The sequence below is a fragment of the Mustela lutreola genome, chromosome 4, assembly GCF_030435805.1.
Source record: "Mustela lutreola isolate mMusLut2 chromosome 4, mMusLut2.pri, whole genome shotgun sequence".
NCBI lineage: Eukaryota > Metazoa > Chordata > Mammalia > Carnivora > Mustelidae > Mustela > Mustela lutreola.
In genome coordinates, this window is record NC_081293.1 from 180,158,077 (window position 1) to 180,178,655 (window position 20,579).

The 20,579-nt window shown below is 42.0% G+C and overlaps 1 protein-coding gene across 12 annotated transcripts in view; it reads left to right on the forward strand.

The window, feature by feature from the left end:
- The window catches only part of NRF1 (nuclear respiratory factor 1), a 146,012-nt gene that overhangs the window by 96,911 nt on the left and 28,522 nt on the right, over positions 1-20,579 (forward strand). For 8 of the 12 annotated variants that reach the window (XR_009352985.1, XR_009352984.1, XM_059171839.1 and 5 more), the window contains exons 6-11: positions 1,706-1,864; positions 2,694-2,891; positions 3,502-3,603; positions 7,386-7,544; positions 10,018-10,175; positions 17,668-17,792. Coding sequence is in view for 10 of the 12 variants with exons in the window: in XM_059171839.1 (XP_059027822.1) it covers positions 1,706-1,864; positions 2,694-2,891; positions 3,502-3,603; positions 7,386-7,544; positions 10,018-10,175; positions 17,668-17,792 (901 nt within the window). In the remaining 2 variants the exon portion in view is untranslated. The remainder of the gene's footprint in view (positions 1-1,705; positions 1,865-2,693; positions 2,892-3,501; positions 3,604-7,385; positions 7,545-10,017; positions 10,176-17,667; positions 17,793-20,579) is intronic. The other 4 variants (XM_059171845.1, XM_059171847.1, XM_059171843.1 and 1 more) reach the window with 3 other exon arrangements.

The window sequence follows — 20,579 nt, forward strand, 5'->3', positions numbered from 1 at the left end:
AGGCAAGAAAAAAACGGAGTCCCAGAAAAGCAGAATAAAGGGGAAAATGACTTTGAGATGCACTTTCTTAAAATAACTGGAGGAGTGACCTCATGAGCCAGCTGATAGCCTGGGTTTGCAAATGGATACTTTCTATTAGCCTACTGCTCGATGCCGCAGAGCCAAATATATATGGAGTGTATTATATCATATCCTGTAGGCAGGAGACTGTCTGGGAGAGGCAGACTTGGGGAGGTGAAAGGGTTGAGGATGTAAACACAGTCAACCAGAGCTCTCCTTGTTCTGGGAAGCTTTACTGATTTGGGTTCATGATTTCCTATTATATAATAATTGGTGTCAGCTTCTGGTGAAATAATATTCAAATAAGAATACCTGATACCTCAGTAGGCTCTTGAATACAGAAGTGGTGCTGCATTCATTCTCCCATTAATACTTGACCATTCCCATTTCTGGCTTCTTTTTCTCTTTTATCGCTACAAGCTCATGTCCTTGGGTATGACCCATTGCTAAAATTATCTTCTCCTTTTAGTCTTGAGCTGTTGGGGCAGTGTGGATGTGTCCTTAGTTGGAGGGTGCTGCTTCTCTCTGGAGTGTTGCAGAGGTTAAAAGGAAAGCAGTAGGTTCGGGGAGGAACATTATAACTTGATAAACTGCTTCTCTTGCCAAAAATCATCGTCAGCAATTAAGAGTATTCACAAAGTAAGCTCCCCTTCCCCTCCAACGCACATGCTTAGTGTGGTTACTGTGCCAGGAGAATGGCAGTTGTCTCTGGTTTAACACCATGCCTGGTCTGGATTCGATTTGTGAAATAAATCTGGATGAAGTCCACAGTGTGTTTAAGATCACTGTGTAGGTATGTCTGACTCAGACATGGGCCTAGCATACCAGAAATTTTCTGGAAAAGCTTTAGGGTTATTTTCTCTTTTTCTGAAGTAGAGCCTACTTCCCATTTGTAACCAGCCACCTTCCTGAATGCTCTTACTGTTTATGGTAGTTTTTCATATGATTCTCTGGGGTTTCCAGATGCATGGTCGTATCATCTACAAATAGTGATGATTCTACCTGCTCCTCACCTTTTATTTCTCTGATCTGCTTGCCCTGCTCACTACCTCCAGAACAATGTTGAAAACACATCGGCTTTGTTTGACACCTTAAATGTGTGGAAGGTTGTAGAAGGGAAATGAGGGAAATAGCATCCATACAGTATCTTAGGAAGAAATCACAGTTGGTGGCTGATATTCTTGATCTTCTAGGGCCAAGTCATTGAAATACAGCTTAGGGCATGCCTCACCGACATATGTATAATTCTCAGCCCCCCATGGAGCTATGGTATTCTGTGGAAAACAATGGGTTCTCATCAGTCACATCTTGGAATTCTCTGAGACCCTCCAGGAAAGCTCTATGTTTTATTATCTTAGAATTTAGTGGAGGGACGCCTGGGTGGCTCAGTTGTTAAGTGTCTGCCTTCAGCTCAGGTCATGATCCCAGGGTTCTGGGATCGAGCCCCACATCGGGCTCCTTGCTCTGCAGGAGGCCTGCTTCTCCTTCTCCCACTCCCCCTGCTTGTGTTCCCTCTCTCACTGAGTCTCTCTGTCAAATAAATAAATAAAATCTTAAAAAAAAAAAAAAAAGAATTTGGTGGAAGACACAGCCACATCTCAAGATGTTTTTCATGACTGCTAATGACCACACTCTTGTCTTCTAGGCCCAGCTGCGGGCATTTATTCCAGAGATGCTCAAGTACTCCACGGGTCGGGGAAAGCCAGGCTGGGGCAAAGAAAGCTGCAAGCCCATCTGGTGGCCTGAAGATATCCCATGGGCGAATGTCCGGAGCGACGTCCGCACAGAAGAGCAAAAGCAGAGGGTGAGGGTTTCTCAGACCTGAGTAGCCTATTGCTTTTCCACTCTGAATCAACTACCTCAATTTTGGGGATTCCACTTCTTGTGCTAAAAAAGTCTAAAAATGTATGTGTGAAAGTCAAACCTGTCTCCCAAAGAGGTTTGCTGTTATCTGATTTATAGCCTTTCCCATTCCATCACTTCATCTCTATCAAGACTCGGGTTGGGACCATGAGTTTACTGTGCTCTCTGCCTACTTGCCTTTTGGAGCAGTTTTAATATTATGAGGTGCTTGGAAGAACTGAAGAAACGTTAAGAAAAAGTATTAAGCACTTTGAAGACTTAGAAATGTCCTTATTTCTAGTTAGCAGGAACCACTGTTGAAAAATATAAATATAGAATTAAAGAGATGACAAGTTGGTTGAGGCTGCTAATAATGATACTTCTTTTTTATTATAAAGATGGACTCAACTAGATGTCATCCCTTGCTTTTTCTGCAAATTGTTTTTTAGTTATCCTGGAAGTTTATTGAGAATCTTAATATAAAATTCTTGACAAAAGAGTAACCTTCTTTTGTGAGAAGTTTAAGATTTGGCCTCAGGTTAGAAGAGTATAAAACCCAAAAGCTAAACCAGACTTTGATCAGGAAGGAATCTAGTGGGAAATTTTTGATGCTTGATGCTGAGTTTCTTTGTGCCACAATAGGTCTAAGGGAAATAACCCTAAGGGAGCTTATTCTGTACCGGCTTGGTGTGGTTTGGTTTGATAAATAAGTACCTGCTTATTCCATAGTAGGGCTGAATAACCAACATTCTTTGTGACTTTAATGTGGTTGTCTGGTCTTTTGGTGACAGGTTTCATGGACCCAGGCACTACGGACCATAGTTAAAAACTGTTATAAACAGCATGGGCGGGAGGACCTTTTGTATGCTTTTGAAGATCAGCAAACACAAACACAGGCCACAACTACACACAGTATAGCCCATCTTGTACCATCACAGACCGTAGTCCAGACCTTTAGTAACCCTGATGGCACTGTCTCACTTATCCAGGTAAGTAAACCTATGTTATCAGATTGTGGTTTGTGAAGTAGATCGGTGGGCACTTCGCCTCAGACTGGAGAAAGTTTTCATCATGCAAACTCTTAATTAACTTTTTATAGCTCCCCAAAGTCTTTCTATCTGAAATTGGTTTTTTAATAAGATTTTAAATTGTCTGCAATTTGTTAAATACAGGGCCATCGATAGCTTTTTCTGGACATTTTCAAAACAAAGCACTGTAAAAATGGCTTCTTTTGTACTGTTTCATTCTATCAGGGGCAGGAACTATCCCTTCGGAATTACCTCTCCTGAGGTAAAACTCAACTTGATGGTAGATGGGAAACCTCTAAAATTCAAATTAGGGTGAAAGTAGAAAGTTGGTTGATGGACGCTAGTTACCAGTGGTGAAATATGCTAGCTTCTAATATTGATTTATTGGGTTGAAATAGAATTCTGAAATTCATGTAAGTGTCTGAGATACGATTTTAGTAACTCACTTCACATTACAAAGCGTATTAATCATTACCTGTGCTGAATTTGGGATTACATAAATCTTAACTTCCGAATAAAGGAGAGGTAGAAGGATCCATCCACTCACATCACTCTCCGTGTTTTTCTTTAGGTTGGTACAGGGGCAACAGTAGCCACATTGGCTGATGCTTCCGAATTGCCAACCACAGTCACTGTTGCCCAAGTGAATTATTCTGCAGTGGCTGATGGAGAGGTAAGAAAGAGGATTTGGTCTGCATTGACTTAAATACATAAATGTATAGGTGAGGGAGTAGTTAGGGTCCAGAAGATTAAAAAGATCGGGTAGCCAGTACATCTGTAGCATTATTTTATTTAAGCTTTTTAAAACATCAGGCCATGACAGTTTTACAAAATATCTTATGCCGTGTATATTAACTGTAATAATTGAAATTCATAGGCCTTCATGATAGACCTGTCAGAAACTTATAATTTTATATTTGCTATATAGCATTTTATATAATACACAATAAAAAGAGATTATCCATGTAATACTTTTATGCTGTGAATCCCAAAGATTTAATCATTGGGCTCTATTAAAAACATTTGATCATTAAGAGTGGAGCTACTAAAGAATTCTTTGGAGGGATAAAAATATTTGTAAATCAGTGGCCATGATTTACTACATTTTAAATATGCCTTTGAAAAGACTTTATGAGAAAATCCTTCTCTACCAAAATCAAGGTAATTATGGGATGTTAACCTAAAGGTAGTGAACCTTAATTGAGCACTTGGTAAGTGAAGTGCTCGACCCTATTAAGAATAGATTCTTTACTTTATAGATAAGAAAACTAAGACTTGCCCAGAGTCACAAAGGATTGAAGCTGAGTAATGCATTTGGAAAATGTTGTCCAGGCTCTGAAGCCTAAGCCATTTGTGGGGTTCAGGAAAGGGTTCATTAAGGCACTGTGGGCTTTTCCCCTAAGGTACCAGTGTGGCATAGCCCTTGAAAAATAGCTAACAAATGTTAACAAGCAGTATTAGAAATAAAGCTAAAAATATGATCTCACCCTTGTTCACAACCATGGGGCATTTCCACTCAGAACACCATAAAGTCATTTTCATGTGTACAACTCTGGAAAGGGAGAGAACTGAGAAAGTTCTCATGGCTAGTGAGTTGAAGAGAAACACAGCCAGGCTCCCCAGTCAGCCAACAGGAAGTGAGCCCCTGTTGTGCTGTGCTGTGCTGACGTGTTAGAAGTGTGGAGTGGCGTACACAGGAACCCTGTTCTCCAGATGCTCCTCCTGTCTCTCCACTGTGTGGGGGAGAAAAGTGTCTCCATAGATGGACTCTGGCCCATGCCGTAGATGCTGCAAAGTGGTCTGTGCCTTCAGGAGAGAATGTTTCCAGCTAGGGAGTCTGAGAAAGTTTGGAGGCAGGAACAGCAGTTGGTTTTACAGTATAGAAAAGTGACAGTCAAGAGGATATTTACTTTTATAAGTATATAAGCATCATGTAAGAGTATGGATCAGTTGAAGGAAAAATTCATCAGTCCCCAGACGCTAGAACTGGAGGACACTAGACAACACTAGAACTTGACGTATGAAAGAGATAGAAAAGACAGTGGTGGGTACATTCACAAGACTTTTTACTCTCTGACTTAATCAAAGTTATCAACCATATCTACCTACCAAGTGTTTCCTGATACTATTTAAAGAAAGCAGCTCTTTGTTTCTTAAACATATCCCTAGAGACGAATTCTTTGAAGCCCATTTTACTAAATAACTTCACATATATAGTGGTCAGTTAATTCAGAAGTTCACAGAAAAATTTGAAGAATTTTTTAAAAAATCTCAGTGACTTATCTATGGCATATTTTAGTACATCATTTTTAGTCCTCTATTGTAGGAATGGGTGAATGACAGAAATAGCCTGCTGGTAAATACCCAAATTCATACAGATTTTTTTTAAAAAACGTAACTCTTTGCACACTTAGAATGAGACAAAAATGATATGAAGAGAAGCAGCACAGGTTATCTCAGAAAGTGACAAAATGTTTTAGATTTTGTAGCATGATTTATTTGCCTTCTCATTCCTCCTAGATGTTGACATGGTTGTTAGCATGTCAGTTTTGAGCCCTAAGAACTGGAATTACTCAAAATATCTCACTGCTTAGGGCAGATAAGACCACATCAAGTTAATGAAACATTGTATCAGATGATTCAGTAAAAACATCCTATGGCCTTGTATTTACCATCTTTTCTTACAAGGAAGAGAAAGTACTTTACAAAAATAAATGATACCTCTACTTTTAGAAGTTTAGAAGTTCATTTTGTTATCCTAACCTTGCCAGTGAGAGTTCTTACCATTAGACTACACTGCCTCAACATCCAGATAATTACATTTAGTTAAATTTATTAGAAGGACCATTGGGGGCCAGTCTCTTCTGGTAATATATGGTCTCCCAAATCTGTTTGAGTACTCTCTGTCCTGAGAATACCCAGTAATCTAAGTACAGTTGACCCTTGAACAACATGAGAGTTAGGGGTGCAGACCCCCCTGTTGCAGTCAAATTCACATATAACTTTTTGATTCCCCTAGAACTTAACTACTTATAGCCTAGTATTGATCAGAGGCCTTACTGATAACACAGTCAATTAACACATGTTTTATATGTTATATGTATTATACACTATATTCATACAATAAAGCAAGCTAAAGAAAATGGTATTTTAAAAAACATAAGGAAGAGAAGAGTGTTTATAGTACTACACTGTATTTATTTTTTTAAAAATCCCCCCCAAAGGGACCCATATAGTTCAAACCTGTGTTGTTCAAGGGTTACCCATAGCTACAAAGAAACAAAAAATCTCTAACTTTAGTCACCTTAAAACTCATTAAAGATGCTATAAGTTACATAGACACTATAAGTTACATAGACATTTAGAAATGAACAAGGAAATAGGGGGGCCTTGCTGACTCAGCAAGTTCGGGGCCCACGTTGTGAGTTTGGGCCCCATGTTGGGTAAAGAGATTTCTCACATGAATACACAAACTTTAAAAGAAGAGAGACTTTTGGGGCACTTGACTGGCTCAGTCAGAAGAGCATGCGACTCTTGATCTCAGGGTCATGAGTTCAAGCCCCACAGTGGGCGTGGAAAATACTTTAAGAAAAAAGGAACAATGAAAGAATTTTAAAATAATATGAAATAAACTATCTCGATTTCAAAATATTTAAATAATTTCAGTTTTGATGGCGTACTTACAAAGGCAAATGGGTTTGAGAATTTATCCTGTCGTGTGATAAGTCCACCAATTGGTAGTGGTGATATTCATTGCACTTAAGTGTCAGAAGTCAAATTTTGAAATAGAGTAGTATCTGATCATAATATGGTTCTGTTAGAAGAAGAAGAAACAAGAATTGAAGACATGAATTTTAAGCTGAACCATTCCACATGTAATGGTAGCACAACTTATTCTAGATGGTTTTTTTAATGAATATCAGTGTACCTGAAATATAAGTAGGCTGAAGTACAAGCAGGAAAACATGAATAAAGGAATATGTTCTCCATCCTGCCATTCAGTAAACACTTTCTGAGCCCTGTGCCATTTACTGAGATTTGATAGACACAGGAAAATAAAGACTGCTCTTGCTCTTAGAGAGCAGACAGGTAGGTGGTAGAGAAAAGACACATCATAGCACAAAGACAATGAGGTAAGGATCCAGAGGAAGCAAGCCCAGGGTGCTATGGGACACAGGAGAGGTCCTGAGCCTCGGACCACAGGGGAGCGGAAGGAGTTGTCTAGGCTCCTTCAGGTTCCCCTGAGGTCAGACTAGAAGCGAGGGTGGGAGTTGTGTTCCCATCCAAGGGAACAGCACATGCAGTGCGTGGCTCCATGAGCATGTGGACGGGCCTCAGTGGTTCACTGTAGCTAGAGGGATAGAGTAACCACAGTTTGAAGGGCCTCATTGGAGTGGGTCTCTCAAAAAAGCATTGATGCTAACTGTACATCCTCTGAATATCTTTCCCTCCTAGGGCTTGGGGCCCTTTCTCTGGGACATGGTGACATCCGGCATAGATAACCACACAGTGGCTCCCAACAGATGGAAAGGGAGAGCAACAAGAGCTCAAGCAAATACAACTAAAGCACTGAGACTGAAGAATAGGAAATTCCAAAGAAATGTTAACACCCAAGTGATTTATTTATCACCTGCCATTATTCTGAATAGAAATTTCTTCGTCTGCTTCTTCTTCCTACTTCCTCTCTACCCTTTGCCACCATCCATTAATCTTTCATGCCATATAATTTAACTTCCTTAAAGTATACTGTATATGGCAACTTTCTAATACCATTTTTGCTACAAATACAGTTGTAACTAAATGTGTATACATTAAATTGCTGCCAACGGAGTCTGAGTATTGGGAGAGCCGCACAGGCCCAGCTCTGCAGTGGGATGGGCAAAAATACAGAGGGGCAGATCTGGAAAGAGGAAGACTGTTTAATGGCAGAAGGTGACAGGGCCTGGCCAGCTCTGGTTGGTGTTTCGAGGGGAATCATAGACCATCTACAAATTGGCAGTGTAACTTGCCATTAAAAGTGGCATCATTTGCAGTGACACTCGCCAGAGTAATGAAATCAAAGCGATATTCATTCTTGGGAAGCCAGAGTTTTGTGAGTTCCTGAGTGGGCAACTTTGCAGCTCTGCGGGGAGGAAATGGGCTGTCTCCGCCTCTTAGAGATGGGCTCCGGAGGCGTGCTGGCCTTGCCCGCTGCCCGTGAGGACTCAGGGCAAGTACTAGGGCAGTTCAAAGGAATGTCCCATTTTCTGGGAGGCTTTTGACAAGCATTTTGAGAAGCACTATCATCGTCTCAGTATGGTAATAGAAGAGCAGGAGGCACTTTAAATATCTGCCTCTCCTGAGCTTGGGACACTTTCTTTGGGAAAAAGTTGACCTGCAAGCACAAGCTCTCTACTCTCTGGGCCCAACCCATGTGATCAGGAGCCCCAGGAGCGCCAGCAAGCACGGCTAATGTCCTGAGACCCCAGTCCATGGAGATACTGTACCTGAGCGCACTGATTTATTACCACCCAGATTTTGAATAGAAACTGATTTCACTGCCCCTGCTGCTTTTTGTTTTTGAGGGGGAATAACTGATCAACTGTACTTACTGAGCAAAATGGACTGAAGTAGCTAGATACAGGTATTCGGGACTGAGAAATCTCAAAATGCAGAGCATTATACTAAAAGCAGTGGTTCTCAATTAGGGTACAGCCCCTGCCCCAGACATCTGATAATGTCTGGAGATGTTTTTAATTGTCATGACTGGGGGGGGTCCTGTTATCATCTAGTGAGTGGGCAGAAGCCAGGGGTGCTGCTAAACATCTTAGAATGCACAGGACAACTCCCCCCCACACACACCCTTACTCCCTGCTTTACAGCAAGGATTCATCTGGCCTCAAATGTTAATAATGCCAATGCCAAGATAACCCCTGTCCCTGATCTCACAGAACTAAATTCTAGTCTGTTCTCTCACCAGATAAAATTATTTTTTTAATATTTTATTTTGTTTCTTCGTAATTCCTCTCCACTAAAAGGAAAGCAGGTTTTGCTACATTAAAAAAAAGAAAAAAAAAGTTTCCTGAATTTGGCAGTTTCCATCAAAAAATTAAAATACAAAATAACTTTAATATACAATCCCACCTCTAGGAATTTACTCCATAAATAGACTCCCATAAAATATCTAACATAGTATGTAAAGATACTCATCACAGTACTGTTTGTAAGAGCAAAAGGCGAGAATCATCTTAAATGCCCATTAAAAGATGGCTGATTAAATAAATCATGGGGTGCTTATATACTGCAAATGTGCAGCCATCATTATGTGTCATGAATGAATGAAACAGTTTTATATGTTCTGGAATAGAATCACTTCGGACATGTATTGTGGGTGAAACAAGCAAGGGCCAAAGAGATAACGTAGAATAAGCTGCCATTTTTATTTTTTACAAGGTTGTAGAAAGGGGGGAAGTAGGGAGTGTGTATGTATATAAATATACTTGCACAGAGAGAGAATATCCCTGCAAAGACACATAAGAAATAGGTAACAGTGGTCACATCTGGACAAAAGGTTGAGAATACTGGCATTGCATATCCTTTGGTATCATTTGAATATTTTTAGAATTATAATTACTGTCTATTCAGAAATTCTAACTTTTGAATGTTATGATTTATTCAAAGTTATTTTAATCTGAGCCATAGTAATATATTACCTAATCAAAAGAATTCAAAAGAGTAGGTAATGCATTGATATGGCTCAGATAATTCAAAAATTATTTAAAAGTATACATTGGAAAATCTGGCTTTCTCTCTCCTATCCAACCTCTTCCCACAACTCCCCTCTCACCCCCCATACATGGAGGAAAATATTTTCAGTGGTTTCTTTTGTGTCCTTTTGGAATTTCTTTGCGCATATATAAGCAAATGCAAATAGATTATTCTAATATCCCCTTTTTTAGACACGAAAGATAGCATACTAAAAACCCTGTCCTGTGCATCGTAGGTCATGGTAATTTAAAAATGTGTGTGTGATTGGCCTAGCACGTAGCAGTTTATTATACTCCTTTTGTGACTTTGATTCTTTACTGTCATGTCCTTTCTGCCTCAGGTGGAACAAAATTGGGCCACGTTACAGGGAGGTGAGATGACCATCCAGACAACGCAAGCATCAGAGGCCACCCAGGCGGTGGCATCATTGGCAGAGGCCGCGGTGGCAGCTTCTCAGGAGATGCAACAAGGAGCTACAGTCACCATGGCGCTCAACAGGTGGAGGCAGGGCTGGGGGAGTAAATGAGGATGGTGAATCTGTCCCTACCTACGGGTTGTGGAGAGAGATGTTGTACCTCAGTCTGTCACAAATGGTGTTTGGAGCTTAACACTCGCGGTCCCTAGGTACTGTCCTTCTCATCAGCCTCACTCACCTCGTTACTGCCCCACCCGACCCCGCCGCAGCTAGTCCAGCCTTCTGGCTTCCAGCTCAAGCGTGCTGCTGCAGGGCCGTTGACCGTTCTGCTGTTTCCTATCTTGTACCCTTTATCAGACCAAAAACAGCAAGGTTTGAGTATTTGGGGTTTTTCAAGGGACCAAAGGATATAATAAAGCAAGAAGCTTCAGGACTGATTTTCCATTTACCCTACAGAACAGATTGCTTTTAGTCATGCTTTCACACCTACAAAAGAAACTACTTTTTGTTAGAGGCATTAATCCATGTTGTGGCTGGTTGAGAGCTGATTTCACTGGCTTTTCAGGAAATTTGTTTCCCCTGCTTATCAGTGACTTTGAGCTGAGTTTTAGATTTTTAGGAAAAATATTGAAGTATTTTTCTTCAGGTATTAAGTTTAAGAAAGGTGCTGCAGAATGGGATACTCCAGCGAGAGGGAGTTTCCCAAACTATATCATTCCCTGCTTGGTTCCTTCTGTTGGTTGTTGATAGAAGAGATCATCCCTGTATCATTCTTTTTCTTCTTCATTACTACATAATTTTATTTTCAGTGGACCCAGGCATTTTACCTAATAATTAAGAGTGTGGGTCTTGAAGCTAGACCACCTGGGTTTACACTGCAGCTCTGTCACCTACTAGCTGTTTGACCTTGGATCGGTTACTTGAACTCAGTGCCCAGGCTTTCCTCTTCTGTAAAATGCGACTAGTAACAATAGCTCCCTTATACGGTTATTATGAGAACTGAGAAAGATAGTGCACGCAAGATCCTTAGACCAGTGCCTGGCATATGGTAAGGGTATGGTCCCCGTTATGTGCAGCAGCTGTTAGCCTCACATTTAGTCCCTGAATTCTGACCTATCTGTGCTCCACTGGGTAAGGTCCTAAATACGGAGGACTGAGATACAATGTCTGCCCTCAAAGAGTCATATGGTTTATCTTTGGGGAGATTGATTTAAGTAAAACACTTAGTAAAATAGTAAAACTATTACTCAGCATAATTCACTATTGAATTGTGTAGTACAGTCTTTGAATGTTGTAGAAATTCAGAGGAAGGGGGACCATCTCCTCCAAAATATAAGAAACCACCCAAAATTTAGGTTTGTTGAGATAGATAACTAGAAAGCCTTGATAGGCTTAGGTAGGAATGATGATGTCCATGTGACTGTTTAGTATGGGGGCTGAGAAGGTTCTGAGGTCACATAGGTTCAGGTTTGGATTCTAAACTGCCACTTATTAGCCATTTGATCTTGGTTTCCTCATCATAAGGATAATTTTAATCATACAGAATTGAAAAAATACAGAGATGGTATATACAAAACTCTGATCCGGTGTCCCGCCTGTACTGAGCACTTCAAGAATTAGAGCTATTGGGGCTCTTGGGTGGTTCAGTTGGTGTCCCGCTCTCGATTTTCACTCGGGTCATGATCTCAGGGTTGTGGGTTGGAGGTCCGCACTAGGCATGGAGCCTGCTTAAGATTCTCTCTCTCTGCTCCCCCTTCTAAAAAAAGAAAGGAATTAGAGTTACCATTTAAATTTCATTTTAAATTTTGTCTATTCAGAATTCCTTACAATGAGAAGAGATTAGAAATAGAAGGCCAGTTAAGAAGAGGCAGGCCAGGTGTGCCTTGTTAAAGGTTTGGAAACTAAAGTGGTGAGAGTGAAGATAAAGTGAATGAATTTGAAGGGAATGTGGCCAGAGTGTGGTTGATTAGGTATGGAACACACACAGCTCCCAGGGGTCCTCACTGAGTCCCCGAGTGACCTGGGATTGAAACTTTTTTCTTAGCCCATTGAACCATGTGGCTTTTCAGTAACATGAAAGTCTTATTTGACCCCTTGCACTTTGGCCCAACCCCACTCCATCCTTTGAGAGAGGACACACAGAGAAACTGCCTAAAAGTCATGGCCAAAGTGAAATCCTCCCTCTGGTCTGGTAACCCCTCACTGTGGCATGGAGCCTAACGGGCCACCATTAAAGACCAGCAAAACTTGACTTCACTGAGCCAGCACCTTGGATATTCCAATGAAGTGTGAGTGTCCTGGGAACCCTGTACATAGTGGAAAATGTGAGGCACATTCTGGCTCCCTTCAGTGTAAGGACAAGGAGAGTAATGGTTTCCCCTGAGGGCTTGTTAACAAACTCAGTTGCAGCTGAGGTGGCTGTAGTGTTTACTCCAAAGGAAGGAGAAGGCAGTTCACTGTGGCATGGAGGAGGAGTAGAGATGTTGAAATCTGTTTGCAATCAGAGAGTTCAGCGCCCCGATGAGTGTTGGGGGATGGTGTGTTGCAGCCTCTGCTCAGGGTGAAGAAACCAGGCCTGGTGGCCAAGACTAGACTGTCACCTGCTACTAGGGGGCTTTCTGGTTCCAGGCGAGGTCACCCACTATCTAATGCCAGGAGGTTTAGACTTGAGACGCAGACTCCTCTGGTGTTTGCTTCTTTGTGGGATGAGACAGTACTCCCAGCCTCGCTGCAGATTGTGTTGCTGGAAGTGAAAACTACACTGAGAAACCCGGTCTTTGTTCCCATGGTAACAAAGCGATTTCGTAGAGTTGCTTCCTTCTAGCCTTTTTCAGGTGCAGATGGAACAAGCAGGCTCCTTTAATAATCACCTGCCCCTGTGCTGCGCTGTAAACAGCAGATGTGGGCGCAGAGCGAGGAGGGCGAGGCAAGCCGCGTGGTGCGGCAGGTGGGGAGTAAGAAGGCAGAGGGGCTCCTTCATCTGCTGGAGGGGAAAGGGGGGTCAGGACAGATGCAGGACAGACCTGTTTTTCAACAACGCTGTTAAAAGAGTTTTGTGTAGCAAGTCAGAACAAGGGCCCTGGCCTCAAACAGCCTTTGGCCCATCCTGGCGTTAGAAATGACACAAAGAGGGTAAGGAGAAATGGTCATTAAGAAAAATCCGGAAATTAGTTAATTTTAATTATTTTCAAAATACATAATAAATTAGCACTTTTCGGAAGGAGATGGGGGAGAAAATCAAAATGAACAAATGAGGTGTGGAACACGACAGCTCAAAAAACCTAAAGTATTCAGCTGAGCAACCAGAGGGAAAGGAAATGAAATCATCTTTTGGTTGTTGTGATATAAAAATTAATTTGAAGTTTCAGTTTGTTGGTTAAGCTGTCCTAGATTATATTCCCTCTTAAGTCCATTTAAATCAGTATGGCCCTGGGTTGCCTGGCTGGCTCAGTCAGAAGAGCACACAACTCTTAATTGCAGGGTCCCCACACTGGGCATGGAGCCTGCTTTAAAAAAAAAAAAAAAAAAAAAAAAAAAAATTGTTCTAAAGTCAGCACAGCCCTTTCATATACAGATGCATGGTAAGTATTTATAGACTGAGTCTACATTTGCCCTACTAGGAATTTGCACTGCATTGTCAACACCGAGACAATTATTACTTGTGTGTCTACTGTGTATTGTTCTGCGACTTGGCGCTATGGGGAAGGAAAGGCTTTGAGTTTGCTTCTCAGGGAACTCAGGGTTGCTGTTCTTTTGCTGTGAAGACATTTGGCTTAAAAAAAGAAGTGAAGCTTATCTTTAAAGAAAAGTTTACTGTTTTTGTTTTTTTTTAAATGAAAGTACTATTGACTTAAAATTAGAGATATTATAAAATAAAATATGGCTGTCATGTATGGACAGGTACTTATTTGTCTAGTACAATGGGATGGATAGGGATGGATAGGGATGGATGACCTAGATTAGAAATCCTCTCTGGAGATGGAGGGCAGGGGCCCACAGCTGCTGTTTTCTCCTGGGGGATGAAGGCTGGACACTTGCAGAGAAGAAGCTGATGAAAACTTTGCATTTGCAACTCTGGTTTAGAAACTTAGTTTTGTCAAAATCCTGTGAGGGAGTAGCTTAAGCGACTTTTTTGTCCGTCTTCACCTTGTAAGTAAAGGACATCTTTTCCTAGCAGTCTAGTTGGCTCACTCCCATCCAATCTAGTGTTGGTGGTTAGAGTTCATTTGGAAATGAAGGCCTCTTGGCCAACGGAACTCTCTTCCTGCCCCGTGGGAAGGATCCCTCCATCACTGTTTTGCCTCTGGCCCCTGCCCCGGGATGAAATAACTAACCTCACCAGCCTGCGAGCTCGTTCTCCCCCTCACACCTCTCTGGTCCCGGATTGCACCCGCTTGGGCTGGTTCCCTTCCTTTCTTCTACCAAACGTATTTTAGAAAGGTGTTAAAGAAAATGACTTCAGATATGTGGAGCTTCAGACGTAGTAAAATAGGTCTGACTGGGAACTGGTGTGCTTCCAGTCCGCGGGGCTGTCCTCCCTCCGTCGCCCGTGAAACTCCACACTGCAGGCACGTGTGCAGGGGCTCCAGGACGGGCAGGACACCTGATGGTCACAGAAATGCGATTAAACAAATTGTGATAAAAATTGTGGAGAATGGCGTAGTTGCTGAGGTAACCTGTAAACAAAGCTCATATTTCCATATAAACAATTCTCATTTACAGCTTCCTTCTCTAAAATACCGCACTGCCACAGCTTAAAGAATGGACTTTTCAGCTCTCCATGATGTCAAAGGCCAGAGTGTGAAATATTTTTGTCATGAATCAGTGACAACTGAGTACTGTAAAATTTTCTTAGAAACAGATTCTTTAAAAATATATATATAAAGATTAAGGATCTAGACACGAAATCACTAATTTTATGATCTCTAATAAAGATTTTTTTTTAAAATATTTTTATTTATTTGACACACACAGAGAGAAATCACAAGTAGGAGAGGCAGGCAGAGAGAGAGGAGGAAGTAGGCTCCCCGCTGAGCAGAGAGCCCCATGCAGGATTCAATCCCAGGACCCTGAGATCATGACCTGAGCCGAAGGCAGATGCTTCACCCACTGAGCCACCCAGGCACCCTTGTTTTGTTTTTTTGAGAGAGAGAGAGAATGTGAGAGAAAGAGAGAACACAAGACGTGGGAGGGTCAGAGGGAGAAACAGACTCCCCACCCAGCAGGAAGCCCAATGTGGGACTCGATCCCGGGACCCCAGGATCATGACCTGAGCCAAAGATAGTTGCCCAAGCAGCTGAGCCACCCAAGTGCCGTCTAATAAAGATTTTTGAAGGACTTTAAAATTAAACTCTACCATGTAAAATGTGAAGAATAACCTTAGTAGCAATTGCAGATCAAAGGTCCTTTTTAGTTGTAAATTCATATTACAGATATCATGCAGTGACTGGCTGTAGGCCTCAGATCACCAAGAAGTATATTTAGGCATGGAGGGTGATCTTAGCTCGCACATGGGCTGCATGTACACTACAGGACTATTGAGGTTTTTTTTGCTTAGCCTGAATTATACCCCCAAATATTTATGAAGGAAGCAAACATATTTGAAATACATAATTATGACTTTGAACTAAGAGGAAACCTGGAACTTAAAAGTTGCCACAGATGAATGACTAAGGGAAAGTGGGGGAGGGGTGTCAGCAATTTTGCATTTATTATTTTGAATAAATGTCAGAGAGCATTTACACGAGGAAATACAGTGTTAGGTGAAAAAAAGCAGCCTATAAAACTGCGGTATGATCCCAACTATTAGCCATTGTGTTTAATAGTAGAAGGAGATAACTTATCTCTGTATGACATTTTTTAAGTTTCTTTTATATTTAATGAAACTAACACGTCAGCTACATGTATTTTAGTAGCAGAAAAAAAATAAGTTTTGAATGCAGAGACATCAAAACTAAAAAGCAAAGCAAATTAGTAAGAAAGAGAATTTTCTACTTATTGGGACTTTTCTGTCCACTGGGTTTCTTTTACTGCTTCCTAGAATCCTTGCATTCCCCCCAGGGAAGTGATTATGTCCGTTGCTTTACTTGTCTGCTGACCTTAAATGAAAGTGTCGCTGTTGAGTGTGGTACGTGTTGCTTTGCCCACAGTCAGGATATGTCTGCCCTAACTGGTCCAGGGCCCCTCTTCCCCGCAGTCGCACCTACAGCTCGTGACTGTAAGGTGCTTGCCAGAGTTGGGGCCTGCAGCTTCAGGGCAAAGCTGGATTAATTGGCTTTTTCGGTGTCAAACCCAGGACTTTGCCCACCTCTACAGAACTGGATGACACCCCCTCTACTCCATGCCCATGTTTGATGCTCCTTCAGTAGCAAAGTGGGAGCTGATATTTTCCCAGAAGAGGTGCTGAATTTCTGCTTCTTTCAAATTTTAACATCTCTGAAATGTGGATACTCCAGTCTTAACAGTTATCAGGCATTTTCCTTCCTTTCTTGCTGGCACATAAAATAATGATGCATTTTCTAGTTTGTAGCATCATAGAATCAATAAAAATGGTATTTGTGCATTTCGGAAAAGCATATAGCAAGGAAAAGAAAGAAAAATAGGATACAAATTGCTAGAATAATGCTCACTATAAAGAGATGGCTAGTATCTTTCTATTTTACTAAGTGTTTGCTTTGCAATGAAGGGAGATTTTTTGGTTTCAGTGTGTTTCTAGAAGCTAGGAGTTTGGGCTTATGTCATCATTTAAAATTTCAAGCCTTAATAATTTAGCACTGCCCACGTGTACCCTGAGATGAAGAGAAAAGCTAGACTTTGCAGGATGTTAGGGCCTCAGTTAGCCATTACTGTGTATTTGAAGTCATAGATATGAACTACATTGGTATTATTTAATATTAATTAAATAGTTCAGGTTGACTCCTCATGTTACTGTCCATCCTCTGCCACCAAAGGGCAGTTGTAGATAATCTGCCTAGTGTTACCATAAAGAGAAGAGAGAACCAGAAAACCTTGTGATTGCCAACCAAAAGGGCTTTTGCCTTGTTAGTGTGGGTCAGAGATCCCACTCTGCCTGGCGAGCACTCAACCAGTGTTGATAAAGAAGAGACTGGTAATGAGTGCCTTCCGTCCTCAAACACCCATTTCTTAGATATGAAGGATATCTCACATTAGCTCTATAGATCTGCAAGATGTGGGGGTTCTCTGGCTATTACTCTTCTCATTTAAAAATTTCCTCTGGGGCGCCTGGGTGGCTCAGTGGGTTAAGCCTCTGCCTTCGGCTCAGGTCATGATCTCAGAGTTCTGGGATCAAGTCCCGCATCGGGCTCTCTGCTCGGCAGGGAGCCTGCTTCCTCCTCTCTCTCTCTCTCTCTCTCTCTGTGCCTACTTGTAAAATAAAATAAAAATTTCCTCTGGCTCTATCCAGCAGCACAGGACTCCTGTCTTCACTGGTAGGCTCGGACCCACTGAGTCCATAGAGGAGTCCAAGCAGGGTTGGGAAGATGGTTTCTCTTGGTGCAGCGCTTTGCCTTTATTCAACTTACACACCCCCCCTCTCTGCTGTTCCTGTGCCCACAGTGAAGCCGCCGCCCATGCTGTCGCCACACTGGCCGAGGCCACCTTGCAAGGCGGGGGACAGATCGTCCTGTCTGGGGAAACCGCAGCAGCTGTCGGAGCACTTACTGGAGTCCAAGATGCTAATGGTAAGAGAACATAAATATTTTATTGAATATATTCCCTGTTTCCACTTAAACCTTCATGACATGACTGACAGCAGACCCTTCAGAAAGAGGTTGAGCTTTGATTTGAGTTTTCTTTATTGATAAGGCAATTGAGGCCTAGTGAAATTCTAGGAGTCTCTGATTCTTTTCATGAGTAGGAGACTTGGGGTTTTCTGGGGCGGGGGGGGGGGGGAGGGGAGGGAATGCCATGATAATGGCTATCTAATTGAATTGCTTATTTGAAAAGTATTTTGCTGTGATAGGACTGAGAGGTACTTTAAAATTAGCTACGGGGCGCATTTTGTCCTTTACTCTCCCATGGGGTAGATCAGTATCCTTTGCAATAGCAGAGACCCTCCCCTTACATTGTGGTAAGTTAGAATGTTCTATCTCAAGAAAGGCCCCAGCATCTCACACAGGGTCAGCCCTCAGGCTGTGATGAAGGCGCTTTTCTGGTTTGTGCCCTGGAGTCTGCCTCCTGTTAAATGGGACCTCACCAGGGACCTCTCGCATTTAGCCAATAACACGCCACCACACTGCCCTTCTTCCCCAGGATTTTGACTTCCTGGGTATTGGTGACTGCCTGAATAAACAAAAGGGATAAAGTTCATAGAAATATGGTGGCAAAATTTACAGCTTCAGCCCAGCTCTTTGGATCTATTTCAGCAGGCTCTGGAAGTCAGTTACCCAGACCTGGGCTGCCCGGGGAAGTGCCGCAGAAGTCTGGGTCAAAGAGAAGGATCAGCCCTGTTCTGTGACACTCTGGGACTGTTCATTAAACTTTTAAAATACACATTTTATAAATAAATAAATAAATAAATAAATAATAAAAATTATATGTATAATTAGGTTAAGTAGGACAAGTTAAGTACTCCATGGTTTTTGGAGATTTCTTTTTAGTCTTGAAAAGAGGATAAATAATAGCGGTCTTATTTAGATGGAAAGTTACTTAATGATATCAGTGGCTGAGAGAAAAGTTCCTGCCGCTTTTTAAAGGATAGATCTGTTATAAGTGAACAAAGTTACTTGGAAAAGTCTTTGAAGAAAGACCCAAAGCTGTGTCCTCCTTTGGGAGTGAGAAGAGGAAAGTACTTGTGTCTCTCACCCAGAGAGTAACACAGGAAATGTAAAGAGCCCCTGTGGCTCCTGAGAATCATCTTCTGAAAAACAAACACACAAACAAACAAGCCAAGAAATCAAATACTGCAGCTACAGCCTGCTTTTTCTGTAGGTTTGGGGGCTTCCATGAACTCACCCTGACAGAGATAGACTTGATCTTAGCCAGAACACTGCAGGTTAAAGGGCATCTTACAGCCACGTGTGTTCGGGATAAAATGGACCATAGGTAGATGGAACGAAAAACCTCCCTCTTTAGCTAGAATCCTGCCCCTACTTCCTTACTTTATGCTGTTCCTCTTCTGAGTCCTGATCTACCTTGAACAGCTAGGGTATCTGGCTCTGTGATGCTCTTCTGAAGTGCAGATTACTGTTTTTTCCTGTGGAAAGCTCCAAATACTTATCTGTGTGAGTTTGATAGGAGATTGTTATCCCTTCTAATGGTCTTGACCGACCTGTCGGGGTTTAGGAGAATAGACAGCTTTATAGTTCTGGCTCCTCCTTAGTCTCACCTTCTCAGACTGAATTTATAGGTAAGTATAAGGACCCTGGGGGTCTCTGGCCCAGTGGACCCATTCCGCCATACAGTAAAGCTGAACCACACCCACTATCACTGATTCCCGGAAGCTTCCTCTTCTCCGTAGCCTTGGGGTATGTAATAAATTGTGTTGATTTCATGTAGTTGATTGTGTTGGTGGTAAGAGAATATTCTGGTCTGCATCCTAAAAGCCAGCTGTTCCCAAAGAAGGCCGTCCCCAGTGTGTGACTGCCAACATGTGCCTAACTAAGATGTGAGAGTTGGAGTTAGCACTTTTTTGGAGCAGCGTTTCTCTATCAGACTGGGCGGTTGAGTTGCGCCTTACCCCAGCAGTTTTAGGCCATGGTCAGTCATTTCATCTCTCCCTTTGGGAGTCCAGAGAATGAATCTAATATTGGATGTGATCCAGATAATTCTGATGCTCCTTCTGTCTTCTGACATTTTTACCCAGAGTGCTGTAGAGTTTACTGTGGGGCTGGAACCAGATCCAGAGTGCTGTAGAGTTTACTGTGGGGCTGGAACCAGATCTCTCCCATGTACATAGCTGATTTGGTATCTGGGTAGACTTACGGAATTCCCTTCATTCTTTCAGAGTGTGTCCTATTGCCAGAGTTTGTCACTTCTGTGATGACAGCCTTATGGTGTCTGCCAGTAGACCAAGTTTATTAACAGGAAGAGTATTACCAGGAAGAACCAGATGGTAGAGGAACAAGGTGCTATTTGGAAATGCCACTACTGGGGAAAAAGAAATACACCCCAGATTCCAAAGTATGATTTAAATAAAAAATCCTATTAGCAGACAACTTTTCTGAGAGCAGTCTGGATATTGTTTAGGCCTGAAGGAGAGAAGTTTCTGCTTCTTCTGGGATGGAGAACCATTGTGTGTGGAACTTGAGAGAGTATGGTAATGGGAGAGAGGGGACAGTTTTGGGAGTGGAAGATAACGACCCAGGCATGCACACCAGAAGTTTGATTGTTGGGTCACCAAGGCAGAATCGACAGAGACCTTGCTCCCCAAACATGTCTTCTTTTGTCTGAACTCTGCTCCTGCCAACACTCAAGCACTGGTTTTATTTTATTTCACGTATGCTTTCCCTTTTTTGATAGCACTAAAT